This window comes from Nerophis lumbriciformis, linkage group LG19 (genome assembly GCF_033978685.3).
Source record: "Nerophis lumbriciformis linkage group LG19, RoL_Nlum_v2.1, whole genome shotgun sequence".
Lineage (NCBI taxonomy): Eukaryota > Metazoa > Chordata > Actinopteri > Syngnathiformes > Syngnathidae > Nerophis > Nerophis lumbriciformis.
Window position 1 is genome coordinate 33,871,840 of NC_084566.2, and position 17,867 is coordinate 33,889,706.

The 17,867-nt window shown below is 37.4% G+C and overlaps 1 protein-coding gene across 1 annotated transcript in view; it reads left to right on the forward strand.

Moving 5' to 3' along the window:
• abca4b (ATP-binding cassette, sub-family A (ABC1), member 4b) overlaps positions 1–17,867 on the forward strand; it is a 115,275-nt gene that overhangs the window by 4,843 nt on the left and 92,565 nt on the right. Inside the window, exons 4-8 of the mRNA XM_061978866.2 lie at positions 9,477–9,589; positions 9,675–9,768; positions 13,946–14,087; positions 15,504–15,640; positions 17,675–17,802. Of these exons, the coding sequence (XP_061834850.1) occupies positions 9,524–9,589; positions 9,675–9,768; positions 13,946–14,087; positions 15,504–15,640; positions 17,675–17,802 (567 nt within the window). The 5' untranslated portion in view covers positions 9,477–9,523. The remainder of the gene's footprint in view (positions 1–9,476; positions 9,590–9,674; positions 9,769–13,945; positions 14,088–15,503; positions 15,641–17,674; positions 17,803–17,867) is intronic.

Sequence of the window (17,867 nt, forward strand, 5' to 3'; positions counted from 1 at the left end):
CCCCTCTTTTTTTTTTTTTTTTATTGTTTTTGAACGCTGACTTTTTGCAGTGTACAGCTTGTAGCTGAGATTTGATGATCTATATTGAGTAAAACATGCTTGAAACTAGAATATCAACTGTTGCAAAGCCGTGTCATCAACACTCACAAGTATAAAACTGCTTTTTTAAAGTAATAATTTCTTATTTCAAGCATGAAAAAAAAAATCATGATGCCGAGCGCCTATCATTATGTCAAGATAATGGCACTAGCATTTACTTATTTAAGAATATTCTATTAAGATAATTCTTCTCACTAAGCAGATTTTATGTTAGTGTTTTACTTGTTTTAAGTAAATGATCTCAGTAAGATATTACAGCTTGTTGCTGAGATTTGATGACCTATATTGAGTAAAACATGCTTGAAACTAGAATATCAACTGTTGCAAAGCTGTGTCATCAACACTCACAAGTATAAAACTACTTTTTTAAAGTAATAATAAAAAAAAAAATCATGATGCCGAGCGCATATCATTATGTCAAGATAATGGCACTAACATTTACTTAATTTAAGAATATTTTTCAACATATTGAGCAAAAAGGTCTCATTTTTTTTTCTACCAAGAAAAGTGTACTTGTTATTAGTGAGAATATACTTATTTTAAGGTATTTTTTGGGTTCATTGAGGTTAGCTAATTTTACTTGTTTCGGAAAGTCTTGACAAGCCAAATTTTCTTGTTCTATTGGCAGATAATTTTGCTTAGTTCAAATAAAATACCCCTCATTTTTGTATATATTTTTTTGTTTTTGAACACTGACTTTTTGCAGTGCATGATAACTGTTATTTTTAAGACTTTTGAATATTATTTGCAAGTATGCATTTAGTTAAGTTTGTCCTAGGTGTGTTGCGGTAGTCAGGAATAAGTATTTCCCATTATGTGATAGTCTTGTCTTTAGTTGAGTTCTACAAAGTGTTTATCCTGTAAGTATTGTACTCACTATACATTCAGGTTAGCTCATTTTACTTGTTTTGGAAAGTCTTAACAAGCCGAATTTTCTTGTTCTATTGGCAGATAATTGTGCTTAGTTCAAATTAAAATACCCCTAATTTTTGTATATATATTTTTTGTTTTTGAACACTGACTTTTTGCAGTGTATGAGGAATTATGGATCTTTAGGACTTTAACTACACTGCAAAAACTGAAATCTAAGTAAGATTAGATATCTCAAATAAGGGTGATATTTGCTTATTTTCGGTCTGACAAGATAATTCTTCTCACTAAGCAGATTTTATGTTGGAGTGTTTTACTTGTTTTAAGGGTTTTGGTCCTAAATGATCTCAGTAAGATATTACAGCTTGTTGCTGAGATTTGATGACCTATATTGAGTAAAACATGCTTGAAACTAGAATATCAACTGTTGCAAAGCTGTGTCATCAACACTCACAAGTATAAAACTGCTTTTTTAAAGTAATCATTTCTTATTTCAAGCATGAAAAAAAAAAATCATGACTTTGACACAATTGTGTCTCATAATTAAAACAGATGACAGCCAAATGGACTTTGCTGTTTTATTTTCAATGAAACAAGAGAAAATACGTACTCATATAGTAGTACAGTTGGAACAATACAGTAAACTGACAGTTAATATTTAAACATTTCACATTTCTAACAATTTTGAACAGAAATAGTTCATACATATTCAGATAAATTCTTCAAAATTACAATTAAAAAAATGTCGGTCGGGGGCCGGGCTGTATATATGCACACTAATTGACTGAAAGAGCACGCACTTGGCGCGATGATGTCATGTTATTCATGGAAAAATGCATTTTTAGACCATATGATTTGCCTGAGCGGCTAGGAGACCCCGAGAGTAACAAGCGGTTGCCTTGTTGCCTTTACTTTAAGAACAATAAACTAGTTTTTAGTATAAGTTTGCTGGTTTCAAGAAATGTAATGCTGAGCGCATATCATTATGTCAAGATAATGGCACTAGCATTTACTTCATTTAAGAATATTTTTCCCACATATTGAGCAAAAAATATCTCTTTTTTTTTTTTCTACCAATAAAAGTGCACTTGTTATTAGTGAGAATATACTTATTTTAAGGTATTTTTGGGTTCATTGAGGTTAGCTAAATTTACTTGTTTTGGAAAGTCTTGACAAGCCAAATTTTCTTGTTCTATTGGCAGATAATTTTGCTTAGTTCAAATAAAATACCCCTCATTTTTGTATTATTTTTTGTTGTTTTTGAACACTGACTTTTTGCAGTGTAGTTGAACCGCTTTGAGACTGCTTAGTCTTATCTCACTGAGGGTCACTTCGGATTCATATTTTTTATTCTTTGTGCGAGTGCTTGGTCGTATTTGGATCCAATTTACTATATTTAGTGTCAATTTTGATGACATTTTTAGCATTTTACTTTTTTTTTTTTTAAATAGTTTCAATGTCCTGTAAAAGGCTTTTTCTTAATTTATATCTGATTATTAAATTGGACAACTTGAACATTGCATATAAAAATATACAGCGTCACAAACAACTGGAGGGTGCCAGGTGAGATACGTGGTGGTTGTCTACGACCATGCATTTCTATATTATTATTGTCAGGCTCATTATAAGTACAAGCTTTTGCTAAAAAAGAAAAAATTGATGAATTAAATTACCTTAAATTTGAATGAATATGTTAATGATAATTATATTTTTTTATTAATTGCTATTAACAGTAATCCAAAAGAAAATGAATAAAATAATGAAAATAAGAAAGTTTACTCACCCAATTTAGTTTAATAAATTAATTTGTTATACGTTGCATATAAAAATATACAGTGTCACAAACAACTGGAGGGTGCCAGGTGAGATACATGGTGGTTGTCTACGACCATGCATTTATGTATCATTATTGTTCGGCTCATTATCAGTACAAGCTTTTGTTAAAAAAAAAAAAAGGTTTTACTATAGTTAAATTTGATTAATTAAATTACCTTACAATTTGAATGAATATCTTAATGATAGTTTTTTTTGTTATTAACAGTAATCCAAAAAATATGAATAAAATAATGAAAATTAGAAAGTTTACTCACCCAATTTAGTTTAATAAAGGTATTTGTTATACGTCGCATATACAAATATACAGCGTCACAAACAACTGGAGGGTGCCAGGTGAGATACGTGGTGGTTGTCTACGACCATGCATTTCTATATTATTATTTTCAGGCTCATTATCAGTACAAGCCTTTTTTTTGTTCAAAAAAAAAGAAAAAAAAAGAAGGTTTTACTATAGTTAAATTCGATAAATTAAATTACCTTAAAATCTGAAGGAATATCTTAATGATAATTACATTTTTTATTAACTGCTATTAACAGTAATCCAAAAAATTTTAATAAAATAATGAAAATTAGAAAGTTTACTCACCCAATTTAGTGATTTTGTTATACGTCGCATATAAAAAATATACAGCGTCACAAACAACTGGAGGGTGCCAGGTGAGATACGTGGTGGTTGTCATTATTGTCCAGCTCAGTAAATCAGCACATGCCCTTTTTTGCAATTAAATAAATAGTCAAAATATATACAAGTAATATTGTTTTGTATGGAGTACATTGTGGTTATCTATCTCCACGCATTTATACTTTTTATATAAAACATTTGAATAATTGACTTAAATTACCTTTTTATTCATTTTAGTTATACATGAATAATAATTATTATTATTACATATTTAACTGCAATCGACAGTAATTAAAATAAATGAAAAAATATTGACGGAATAATAAAAAGTAAAAAAAAAAAAGGATGTTGACTCACCAAATATATATTCAATTTCTGTCGTTGTTATCAATGTTACTGAATATATCATTACAATAATGTCCATGTGTATATGCCCATCTCTATATGCAAGGCCGTCATATAGGGGGGAAAGGTGATGACAATTCTACAGGCCCACAGTACAGCCCTTCATCCATCCATTTATACCGCTTGTCCCTCCCCAGCCTAGCCTCTATGACAAAATGATTATGCGTACACTGAACTAATATATATTAATACGAATTAATCCGAATTTAAACAAAGCCACAAGTCACACGATATTCTAATTTTGTCCTAAAAAATAAATTGCCCCACTTGAGCAAAAAACAGATTACTGTCGGCCGTAACTACAAACCCCGTTTCCATATGAGTTGGGAAATTGGGTTAGATGTAAATTTAAACGGAATACAATGATTTGCAAATCATTTCCAACCCATTTTCAATTGAATGCACTACAAAGACAAGATATTTGATGTTCAAACTCATAAACTTAATTTTTTTTTTTGCAAATAATAATTAACTTAGAATTTCATGGCTGCAACACGTGCCAAAGTAGTTGGGAAAGGGCATGTTCACCACTGTGTTACATCACCTTTTCTTTTAACAACACTCAGTAAACATTTGGGAACTGAGGAGACACATTTTTGAAGCTTCTCAGGTGGAATTCTTTCCCATTCTTGCTTGATGTACAGCTTAAGTTGTTCAACAGTCCGGGGGTCTCCGTTGTGGTATTTTAGGCTTCATAATGCACCACAAATTTTCAATGGGAGACAGGTCTGGACTACAGGCAGGCCAGTCTAGTACCCGCACTCTTTTACTATGAAGCCACGTTGATGTAACACGTGGCTTGGCATTGTCTTGCTGAAATAAGCAGTGGCGTCCATGGTAACGTTGCTTGGATGGCAACATATGTTGCTCCAAAACCTGTATGTACCTTTCAGCATTAATGGCACCTTCACAGATGTGTAAGTTACCCATGTCTTGGGCACTAATACACCCCCATACTATCACAGATGCTGGCTTTTCAACTTTGCGCCTATAGAGGCTTTTCCTCTTTGGTCCGGAGGACACGACGTCCACAGTTTCCACAAACAATTTGAAATGTGGACTCGTCAGACCACAGAACACTTTTCTACTTTGTAGCAGTCCATCTTAGATGAGCTCAGGCCCAGCGAAGCAGACGGCGTTTCTGGGTGTTGTTGATAAACGGTTTTCGCCTTGCATAGGAGAGTTTTAACTTGCACTTACAGACGTAGCGACCAACTGTAGTTACTGACAGTGGGTTTCTGAAGTGTTCCTGAGCCCATGTGGTGATATCCTTTACACACTGATGTCTCTTGTTGATGCAGTACAGCCTGAGGGATCGAAGGTCACGGGCTTACCTGCTTACGTGCAGTGATTTCTCCAGATTCTCTGAACCCTTTGATGATAATACAGACCGTAGATGGTGAAATCCCTAAATTCCTTGCAATAGCTGGTTGAGAAAGGTTTTTCTTAAACCGTTCAACAATTTGCTCACGCATTTGTTGACAAAGTGGTGACCCTCGCCCCATCCTTGTTTGTGAATGGCTGAGCATTTCATGGAGTCTACTTTTATACCCAATCATGGCACCCACCTGTTCCCAATTAGCCTGTTCACCTGTGGGATGTTCCAAATAAGTGTTTGATGAGCATTCCTCAACTTTATCAGTATTTATTGCCACCTTTCCCAACTTCTTTGTCACGTGTTGCTGGCATCAAATTCTAAAGTTAATGATTATTTGCACAAAAAAAAATGTTTATCAGTTTGAACATCAAATATGTTGTCTTTGTAGCATATTCAACTGAATATGGGTTCAAAATGATTTGCAAATCATTGTATTCCGTTTATATTTACATCTAACACAATTTCCCAACTCATATGGAAACGGGGTTTGTTAATATTTTCAGGTGATATTTGCAGGACTTTACGCGTCTTTTGGCACGCAGCCTACATGTGACGTCATCCCTTGTACTTTACTCCTGCAAACAAATTACTCCTCATGTCCGCTCTTCCTCCTTACTAAATGAAATTGATGTAGTTCTGTATAATCCTGCGTGTGCGTGTGTGCGCACGCTACATTCACCATGTTGTGTTTACATGGTGATATCTATAATAACCATGCATCGTTGCAAAGTTATGTGAGGTTTCTGTGGTTTCTTTTATTGAGAGAAAGGACCCATACTAGCTTTGTAATTTGAAGTTGACTATAAGACCTCAACTTCATGTCTGGATTAGTCTTGAAATGGAGGGCGATAGTACACCTTTTGGTATCCAGTATCGTTGATTCCTAATATACTTGGACAATTCCATAGACCATTGAGCGATTTTGTGACTTTCTTTCATTTGTTGCTCATGATTATAATTAGAGATGTTTTAGAGATTTAATGATTAATGCGTTAAATGTAATATCGGAAATTATCGGTATCGTTTTTTTTTTATCAGTATCTTTTTTTTTTTTTTTTTTTTTTTTTTTAAATTAAATCAACATAAAAAAAACAAAAAACCTCCTTCCCCATTTACACTCATTCATACAAAAGGGTTGTTTCTTTCTGTTATTAATATTCTGGTTCCTACATTATATATCAATATATATCAATACAGTCTGCAAGGGATACAGTCCGTAAGCACACATGATTGTGCGTGCTGCTGGTCCACTAATAGTACTAACCTTTAACAGTTAATTTTACTCATTTTCATTAATTACTAGTTTCTATGTAACTGTTTTTATATTTTTTTACTTTCTTTTTTATTGAAGAAGTGATGTGAATTGAAGTGAATTATATTTATATAGCGCTTTTCTCTAGTGACTCAAAGCACTTTACATTGTGAAACCCAATATCTAAGTTACATTTAAACCAGTGTGGGTGGCACTGGGAGCAAGTGGGTAAAGTGTCTTGCCCAAGGACACAACGGCAGTGACTAGGTTGGCAGAAGCGGGGATCGAACCTGGAACCCTCAAGTTGCTGGCACGGCCACTCTACCAAACGAGCTAAACCGCCCCAAGAAAATGTTTATAATTTATTTATCTTATTTTATTTTTTTTTATTTTTTTTAAAAGGATCTTATCTTCACCATACCTGGTTGTCCAAATTAGGCATAATAATGTGTTAATTCCACGACTGTATGTATCGGTATCGGTTGATATCGGTATCGGTAATTAAAGAGTTGGACAATATCGGAATATCGGATATCGGCAAAAAGTAATTATCGGACATCCCTAATTATTACCTATTATTTCTGGCAGGCATCGTGTTGTCCCAGTCGGTTCAGCGGTCCTTGAACGCACCATAAAAACACCTCTGTCTCATAATCTTTGATCACTCACTCACTAAGAGAGCAAAGTACCGTATTTTTCGGAGTATAAGTCGCACCGGCCGAAAATGCATAATAAAGAAGGAAAAAAACATATATAAGTCGCATTTTTGGGGGAAATTTATTTAATAAAACTCAACACCAAGAATAGACATTTGAAAGGCAATTAAAAAATTTTTTTTTTATATTGTCTTACTTTCTTTTTTATTCAAGAAAATGTTTTTAATTTATTTATCTTATTTTATTAATTTTTTTAAAAAGTACCTTATCTTCACCATACATGGTTGTCCAAATTAAGCATAATAATGTGTTAATTCCACGACTGCATATATCGGTTGATATCGTATCGGTTGATATCGGTATCGGTAATTAAAGAGTTGGACAATATCGGATATCGGCAAAAAGCCATTATCGGACATCCCTAATTATAATCATAAATAATAAATTAACCCAAAAACACAACTAGTCCGTACTGCTTTTTAACTTATGACTTTTTTTTCAAAACTTTCACATTTAGTAATACATCCTATTAGCTTTATGCATAATCTGCATTTTGTGCAGTTTTGGTTTTTCTTCTGTTTGTTTATTTCCTGTTGGTTCAGTTTCCTGCTAGTCTCCCTGAGCGCTGTTTCCCCTCAGCTGCGGCTGATTGGCACCTGACCACACCTGGTGCCAATCAGCCGGCTGCTATTTAGACCTGCTCTGCCCTCCAGTCAGTGCTGTTTCCAGTTTTCCTGTTTGCTGGTTCCTGTTCCCTGTCTCCAGTTTGCCTGTTCCTGGTTCCTGGTTTGTGTTTTTGCCTTATTTTGGACATTAAGTCATGTTTTCCTGCACATAGCCTGCCATCTCTGCATCTTGGGGTTTGTCACCAACACCTTGTGACAGATATCTTAAAATGTGTTTTGTGGCAATTCCAACTTTCACCAACACCGTCTGTTGCTATGTAGAGTGGCGCTTTCCATCATTTCCAGTAAACTGCATTGCAAAATAATGAAATCCACCCAGGAATAGGGCCATATGAATCCCTTCCCTACTGTGTATATGTAGTATTTGGACAAAACACATATTTGTGGAAAAAACTGCTAACAAAGTAGAGACTTAAAAAATACATTAGTGACACTCTTCTCTTACTGATAATAATAATAATTAAAGCTGCAAGCAGCGATGGACGGGACCGACTTTGAGGGCTCATAAAATCCAAACCGGAGCAGTAATTAAAACTCTTTCATCAACTTTTAATCAGAAGGCTCCAATCTCTCTCCTGTGCAAATTTGAAGCCGACACGACCAACGCGCTCAGAGGAGATGATGTTTGAAAAGAGGTGACTGTTTTTACACAACTTTTGTTTTGAAGGGGGAATTGCAAACTTACTGTTTTTTGCTGGGGGTTGTCAGTGTATGAAATATAGGTCTAATTGAGACCTACACAGAGGTTTTTGTTTCATGTCCCGATATATTTCACCTTCCAGGGGCGTTGGACATATTCCTGCCTCAGAAGCGCATACCAACTAATGTACTTAAAGGGTTAACTGCACTTTTTGGGGGAATTTTGCCTATTGTTCACAATCATTATGAAAAACATGACGACGGATGTATTTTTGTTTAATGCATTCTAACTCATAAATACTGTATCAGGTCCTCTATTCTGCCCATGAAACCCAATAAATAAAACATCCAAAAAGTGCCAACAAGACTTAACATTTTGTGACTTGAATATTAACCAAGTATTAGTGATATTGTTATTATAAGTGCTACCGCAGACAAACTATTTATATTACGAGCCTGTGTGCCGATGTTGACATCATCGAGTGGTCTGCTGTTTCCTTGCCTCGGTGCTGGTGAAAGTTTATTATTGTTTTGTTTCATGTCTCTACAACATTCTTACTGGGAGTTACAGGCAGTTTTGTCTGTGTTTTCGTCCTAGGGGGCGCTAGAGCGCAATTTTGAGTTTTGGGGTTTGGTTTTTTGATTAGATCGCACTTTTCGCCAGTCCTGATGTGTGTGTGTCGAATTTGGTGAGTTTTGAAGCATGTTAAGGGGGTCAAATTATAATAATATATAATAATAAAACGCTAGAAATACAATAGGGTCCTCTGTCCCAAAGGGACTCGGTCCCTAATAATTGGCCTACCAACTATCCTAAAAAGTGACTGATTCTGACGTGGTTTGAACACACAACCTTCTTATCTGGAGTCAGGCCGGTCTTTTACCGTATTTGAGAGGTCTCCTTAGACCTAAAAGCTCCTTGAGCGCCTCCTTGGTATGATTAGAGGTATGTGTCGGTCTGCTTTGGTGCGAACGCTTCACAGTTTGCCTTGGTTCTCTTTAGTAGAGGCCATCTGAACTTGCCTGTGTGCAGGTTTACCACCGTCACATGACCCCGTCCAGAGGTCCACCTGCAGAGCGATGAAGACAGGCTCTCAAATCCGCCTGTTGCTGTGGAAGAACTGGACGCTCCGGAAGAGGCAGAAGGTAGTGTTAGCGTGTTAGCGTGTTAGCATTTAATGGCTTTCTGTGTATTTGGTGTTTCAAAGACTCCCACTTCTTGTACGTACAGATTCGCTTCCTGGTTGAGATCCTCTGGCCGGTGTTCCTGTTCATCGGTCTGGTGTGGCTGAGAAAGGCTAACCCGCTCTACCAGCAACATGAGTGTAAGCGCAAAATAACCGCCGTAAACGTCCTGTATCGTGGGCTTTTTCAGCCATTTTCAACCAGGTTGTATTTTAAGATGTGTAACGAAGCTTCACATTATTAAAAAGGAACACTATTTGCCATGATGCCTTTTTTCTCGGTTGTGTGAAAATACCGTAGCATGTAGTTTTAATACGTCAGTAATGTGGTGTGTGTGTATGCACGCTAGAACAGCTTCTTCCACTTGGCTGGATATGAATAATATTCTGCAGATGAAACTTTGTTTCATTGGGGCCGGCGTGGCGCAGTTGGGAGAGGGTTCCTGGTTTGATCCCCACCTTCTACCAACCTCGTCACGTCCGTTGTGTCCTCGAGCAAGACACTTCACCCATGCTCCTGATGGGTCGTGGTTAGGGCCTCCTAACGCCATCAGTGTGTGAATGGGTGAATGTGGAAATAGTGTCAAAGTGGTTTGAGTACCTTGAAGGTAGAAACGCGCTATACAAGTATATATACCATTTACATTTTGTTTTTGTAACCACCCTGATGTTATTTGTGGTGTTAAGTTCTATTTAGTAAATATGTTTGCCAGGGGCTTGACAGCTGAATATTTTTGTGTTTGGGGAGCGTGACTGTTTGATATTAATTGTAAAAAATCAATGGAATTGATTGACAGACGTAGCGTCCTGGAAGAGTTAGTGCTGCAAGGGTTTCTGGGTATTTGTTCTGTTGTGTTTATGTTGTGTTACGGTGCGGATGTTCTCCCGAAATGTGTTTGTCATTCTTGTTTTATCGGCCGATAACATCGGCAGTTCGATATTATCGGACATCTCTAATTATGATCCCTTTATTCTCATCTCAATGGTTGTTTCTAGGTGTCTCAATTGAAGCAATCACAATAAATTTGCTTGTTTTCGAGCAGTTTATTTTACCATTTTATTATGTGTGGTGTACACTGCATCCAAACTTCAAGTGCAATATATTTCACCTTCCAGGGGCGTTGGACATATTCCAGCCTCAGAAGCGTGTACGAACAAATGTACTTAAAGGGGAACTGCATTTTTTTGTGGAATTTTGCCTATCGTTCACAATCATTATAAAAAACATGACGACGGATGTATTTTTTTTAATGCATTCTAACTCATAAATATCCATCCATCCATCTTCTTCCGCTTATCCGAGGTCGGGTTGCAGGGGCAGCAGCCTAAGCAGGGAAGCCCAGACTTCCCTCTCCACAGCCACTTCGTCCAGCTCTTCCCGGGGGATCCCGAGGCGTTCCCAGGCCAGCCGGGAGAGATAGTCTTCCCAGCGTGTCCTGGGTCTTCCCCGTGGCCTCTTACCTCCCTAGGGAGGCGTTCGGGTGGCATCCTGACCAGATGCCCGAACCACCTCATCTGGCTCCTCTCGATGTGGAGGAGCAGCGGCTTTACTTTGAGCTCCCCCCGGATGACAGCGCTTCTCACCCTATCTCTAAGGGAGAGACCCGCCACCCGGCGGAGGAAACTAATTTCGGCCGCTTGTACCCGTGATCTTGTCCTTTCGGTCATAACCCAAAGCTCATGACCATAGGTGAGGATGGGAACGTAGATCGACCGGTAAATTGAGAGCTTTGCCTTCCGGCTCAGCTCCTTCTTCACCACAACGGATCGATACAGCGTCCGCATTACTGAAGACGCCGCACCGATCCGCCTGTCGATCTCACGATCCACTCTTCCCTCACTCGTGAACAAGACTCAGAGGTACTTGAACTCCTCCACTTGGGGCAAGATCTCCTCCCCAACTTGGAGATGGCACTCCACCCTTTTCCGGGCGAGAACCATGGACTCAGACTTGGAGGTGCTGATTCCCATCCCGGTCGCTTCACACTCAGCTGCGAACCGATCCAGTCAGAGCTGAAGATCTTGGCCAGATGAAGCCATCAGGATAATAATATAATAATAATAATGGATTAGATTTTATATCGCGCTTTTCTATTATTGGTTACTCAAAGCGCTCACAGAGAAGTGAGAACCCATCATTCATTCACACCTGGTGGCTACATTTGTAGCCACAGCTGCCCTCGGGTAGACTGACGGAAGCGAGGCTGCCAGTTTGCGCCTACGGCCCCTCCGACCACCACCTATCGACCACATCATCTGTAAAAAGCAGAGACCTAATCCTGCAGCCACCAAACCAGATACCCTCAATGCCTAGAAATTCTGTCCATAAAAGTTATGAACAGAATCGGTGACAAAGGGCAGCTTTGGCGGAGTCCAACCCTCACTGGAAACGTGTCCGACTTACTGCCGGCAATGCGGACCAAGCTCTGACACTGATCATACAGGGAGCGAACCGCCACAATCAGACAGTCCGATACCCCATACTCTCTGTACACGGTCGAATGCCTTCTCCAAGTCCAAAAAGCACATGTAGACTGGTTGGGCAAACTCCCATGCACCCTCAAGGACCCTGCCGAGAGTATAGAGCTGGTCCACAGTTCCACGACCAGTACGAAAACCACACTGTTCCTCCTGAATCCGAGGTTCGACTATCCGGCGTAGCCTCCTCTGCAGTACACCTGAATAGACCTTACCGGGAAGGCTGAGGAGTCTCATAAATATAAGGTCCTCTATTCTGCCCATGAAACCCAATAAAAAAAACATCCAACAAGTGCCAACAATACTTTTTGTGACTTGAATATTAACCAAGTATTAGTGATAATGTTATTATAAGCGCTAACGCAGACAAACTATTTATAGCGGCGCCGTGATCACTACCCTGTGTGCCTATGTTGACATCATGGAGTGGTAAGCTGTTTCCTTGCCTCGGTGCTCGTGAAATGTTATTGATAAACAATAATGCCTCTCACCTATATAGTAGAAGGGCTAAGACGTATTCCGACAAGTTGGTAAACTTTGACAGCCAATTTAGAACTGGAACTGGCGAGAACGACAAGAAAAGACGCGGTCCTCTCAAAGGTTTCTCATTGTCATCCCACTGGGTTGAGTTTTTCCTTGCCCTGATGTGGGATCTGAACCGATGATGTCGTTGTGGCTTGTGCAGCCCTTTGAGACACTTGTGATTTAGGGCTATATAAGTAAACATTGATTGATTGATTGGTTTCAAACCCCTTTTCTTCACAAGGATTATGAGTCATTCTTAATCTAAATGGGAATATATGAACATCCTCGCAGTCGGCATCATAATGACTGCAGACATTGTACAGTAAGTGATGTTTTATTATGTTTGCTGGCTCTTATCAATCAATTTCTTTATTGTCATTGTCATTATAACACTTAAGTCATACATGAACAACGAGAGCTTTGTCCAGCGGCATAGAAACTGCATTGAAGTGCAGGTTGACAATAGTTTACATTTTAGCATTGTCAGGAAGATCGCGATAAGAGGGACTTGGGGGTGGGAACAGTCAGATGTCTGATGGGTGTTACGTTGATGTTGCAGCAATGTAATGTCCAGAGCACAATTATTGAGGTGGTGAAGAGTGAGGTAATAAGATGGTCCGGGGCAGCAAAGGGGCAGGCTGTTCATTTAGCAGTCTCACAGCCTGGGGATACAGACTGTGAGACATTCTGGTGGTCCTGGCGCAAATCGATCTATACCTCCTTCCAGAGGGTAGCAGGTTGAAGAGGCCATGTGGTATCTGTCCTCCAGGATGTTGTGTACTCGCTTTACGCAGCGAGTTGTGTACATGGCACTCATCTCTGGGAGTATCGTCCCAGAGGTGAGTCTGCAGTGAGTAATAATCAGTGATGATGTTGAAAAAAAAAATTGAAATTAATTAAATTGATTAAAATGAGCAAATTGTGTAAATATTACATGTTATAATACATGTGCCCGTTACTACATTACATATATACTTACATCATGTATATAAAACCCTATTGGAGGTGTTAAGATGTATTTTAAAGGCTTTATGGGCAGAATAGAGCGACTCTCATAGGTTCCATTGTAAGCAGACTTTTGATCGCATTTATTTATTATTTAGAATGCATTAAAAAAGAAAAACGTGTGCTTCTCTTACATAAGGATTGTGAATGGTAGGCAGACTTTTAAAAAAAAGTGCACATCTTGGATGAAGGCGCACAGTGACAAACTTCACAGAAGCACATGTTATAGGGACCTAAATGCATATTAAGGGACTTTTAAGTACATGAACTCCATCAAGCAAGATAACTCACTCCTATACCGTCCTTCCAGGCCACTTCTCCAACAAGGCCATGCCCTCTGCGGGCATCCTTCCATGGATTCAGGGCATCTTCTGCAACGCCAACAACCCCTGCTTCAGATTCCCTACCAGGGGAGAATCTCCAGGGGTGGTCTCCAACTATAACAACTCAATGTAAGCATTCGTTATTAATCATTGTTCAGCCTTTTTAGGGTGATACTGATTTCGGATATTGGTCCAAAATCAGCAAAAAAAATGATATATATATATATATATATATATATGTATGTATGTATGTATGTATGTATGTATGTATGTATGTATGTATGTATGTATGTATGTATGTATGTATGTATGTATGTACGTACGTATGTATATATATATATATGTATGTATATATATATATGTATATGTGTGTACACACACACACACACATATATATATATATATATATATATATATATATATATATATATATATATATATATATATATATATATACACAGTGTGTATATATATATATACAGTGTGTATATATATATATATATATATACCTATATAGGTATATATATACCTATATAGGTATATATATATATATATATATATATATATATATATACGTGTATGTATATATATATGTGTATATACCTATATATATATATATATATATATATATATATATATATACTCATATGTGTATGTATACATGTATGTATATATATACATATACGTGTATATATATACATATATATACATATACGTATAAATATATGTATACATATACATTTATATGTATATATATACGTATATGTGTGAATATATATATATACATATACTTATGTATATATATACATTTATATGTGTGTATATATATATATATATATATATATGTATATGTATATATATATGTATATATATAAATGTACGTATATGTAGATATATATGTGTATATACATATACATATACATATATATATGTACGTGTGTATATATATACATATATGTATGTACTGTGTATGTATATATATATATATATATATATATATATATATATATATATATATATATATAGTATGTATATAGTATGTATATATATATATATAGTATGTATATAGTAACACTTTAGTATGGGGAACATATGAACCGTTAATTAGTTGCTTATTAACATGCAAATTAGTAACATATTGGCTGTTAATTAGTCATTACTAAGTACTTATTAATGCCTTATTCTGCATGGCCTTATTATACAACCAGTAAGCCATTAACTAAGAGTCTTCCCCAACCCCAACGCTAACTCTACCCTGACCCTGACCCTAACCCTAACCCTATGTTAATAAGCAACTAATTATTGGTTCATATGTTTATGTTTAGGGTTGTTAACAAATAAGTTAGTGGTTTTCATACCTACCATTGTTCTCTGTTTGACTAATTTCACTTGATCAAAACTTTTCTAAGGTGTCCTGTCGATATCAAATTGAAACAATACTGGTACAGGCCAATATCGGCATCGTATCTGAGGTGGAAACGGTTGTATCAGGACAGCCCCACCCTTTTTTTGTTTTGTTTACCCTTGGGTCCTGTTTTGTTCCAGATTGTCACGGTTCTACGCGGACATCTTGGACATGTTCAATGACACGGAAGTCCGGCAGCTCGGGCGTCTGTGGCACGAAGTGTCCACGTTCTCCAACTTCATGGAAACGCTGCGCAACAACCCGGCGGCGATATCAGGTATAAGGAAGGATACCTTCTATCTGATTGATTGATTGATTGATTGATTGAGACTTTTATTAGTAGATTGCACAGTACAGTACATATTCTGTACAATTGACCACTAAATGGTAACACCCCAATAAGTTTTTCAACTTGTTTAAGTCGGGGTCCACTTAAATTGATTCATGATACAGATATATACTATCAGCATAATACAGTCATCACACAAGTTAATCATCAGAGTATATACATTGAATTGTTTACATTATTTACAATCCGGGGGGTGGGATGTGGAAGGGGTTGGGGTGGGTGGCGGGGGTGTTAGGTTTGGTTGATATCAGCACTTCAGTCATCAACAATAATATCATCAGAGAAATGGACATTGTAACAGTGCAGGTCTGACTTGGTAGGATATGTATCGCGAGCAGAGAACATAGTGAGCTCAGAAACAATAGGAACAAGTATATACATTTGATTATTTACAATCCGGGGAGGTGGGATGTGGTGGGGGGAGGGTATTAGTTTAGGGTTAAAGTTGCCTGGAGGTGTTCTTTTAGTGCGGTTTTGAAGGAGGATAGAGATGCACTTTCTTTTACACCTGTTGGGAGTGCATTCCATATTGATGTGGCATAGAAGGAGAATGAGTTAAGACCTTTGTTAGATGGAATCTGGATTTAACATGGTTTGTGGAGCTCCCCCTGGTGTTGTGGTTATGGCGGTCATTTACGTTATGGAAGTAGTTTGACATGTACTTCGGTATCATGGAGGTGTAGCGAATTTTATAGACCAGGCTCAGTGCAAGTTGTTTGACTCTGTCCTCCACCCTGAGCCAGCCCACTTTGGAGAAGTGGGTAGGAGCATACTTGCCAACCTTGAGACCTCAGATTTCGGGAGGTGGGTGGGGGGGGGGGGGGGGGTGTTTGGGGGCGTGGTTAAGAGGGGAGGAGTATATTTACAGCTAGAATTCACCAAGTCAAGTATTTCATATATATGTATATATATATATATATATATATATATATATATATGAAATACTTGACTTAGTATTTCGTCAAGTATTTCTTATATATATATATATATATATATATATATATATATATATATATATATATATAAGAAATACTTGACGAAATACTAAGTCAAGTATTTCATATATATATATATATATGTATGTATGTATGTATATATATATATATATATATATATATATATATATATATATATATATAAGAAATACTTGACTTTCAGTGAATTCTAGCTATAAATATATATTTATTTTATTATATATATATATATATATATATATATATATATATATATATATATATATATATATATAAAATAAATACTTGAATTTCAGTGTTCATTTATTTACACATATACACACACATAACACACATCTACTCATTGTTGAGTTAAGGGTTGAATTGTCCATCCTTGTTCTATTCTGTCACTATTTTTCAAACCATGCTGAACACCCTCTCTGATGATGCATTGCTGTGTGGCACGCACAAAAGTGCTTTCATCAAATGCACTAGATGGCAGTATTGTCCTGTTTAAGAGTGTCACAACATTGCTGTTTACGGCAGACGAACTGCTTTACGGTAGACAAAAACGTGACTGCTGTTGTTGTGTGTTGTTGCCGCGCTGGGAGGACGTTAATGAAACTGCCCAACAATAAACCCACATAAGAAACCAAGAACTCGCCCTCCATCATTCTACAGTTATGAAGTGATTGGGCAGGTACGCTGTTTATATTGTGGGTAAGCGGACTCAGGTCCAAGCAGTCCGCCTGAATTTCGGGAGAAAATTTGTCCCGGGAGGTTTTCGGGAGAGGCGCTAAATTTCGTGAGTCTCCCGGAAAATCCGGGAGGGTTGGCAAGTATGGGTAGGAGTGAGGTGTGATCTGGGGTGGAGGTCTAGAAGTAACTTGACTAGCTTGTTCTGGGATGTTTAGAGTCTAGATTTAAAGGGTTTTGGAGGTGCTGGGGTACCAGGAGGTGGAAAAACACAAGTAGGAACCATCCTAAAACCGGCCTTCGTCTCTTTCAGGTCGGGGTTTAAAGATTGAGGACATTCTGAAGGACGAGCAGGTTCTCATGGCGTTCCTGTCAGGAGAGGCCGCCCTCTCAGACTCGGTGGTTTACCAGCTGACCCACGCGGAGATACGAGTGGAACAAGTGAGTCGATGAAGGACGGCCGAGGTTAAAAACTGTGTTGTAAGAGTGTCTTTCCGCCGTCTTCC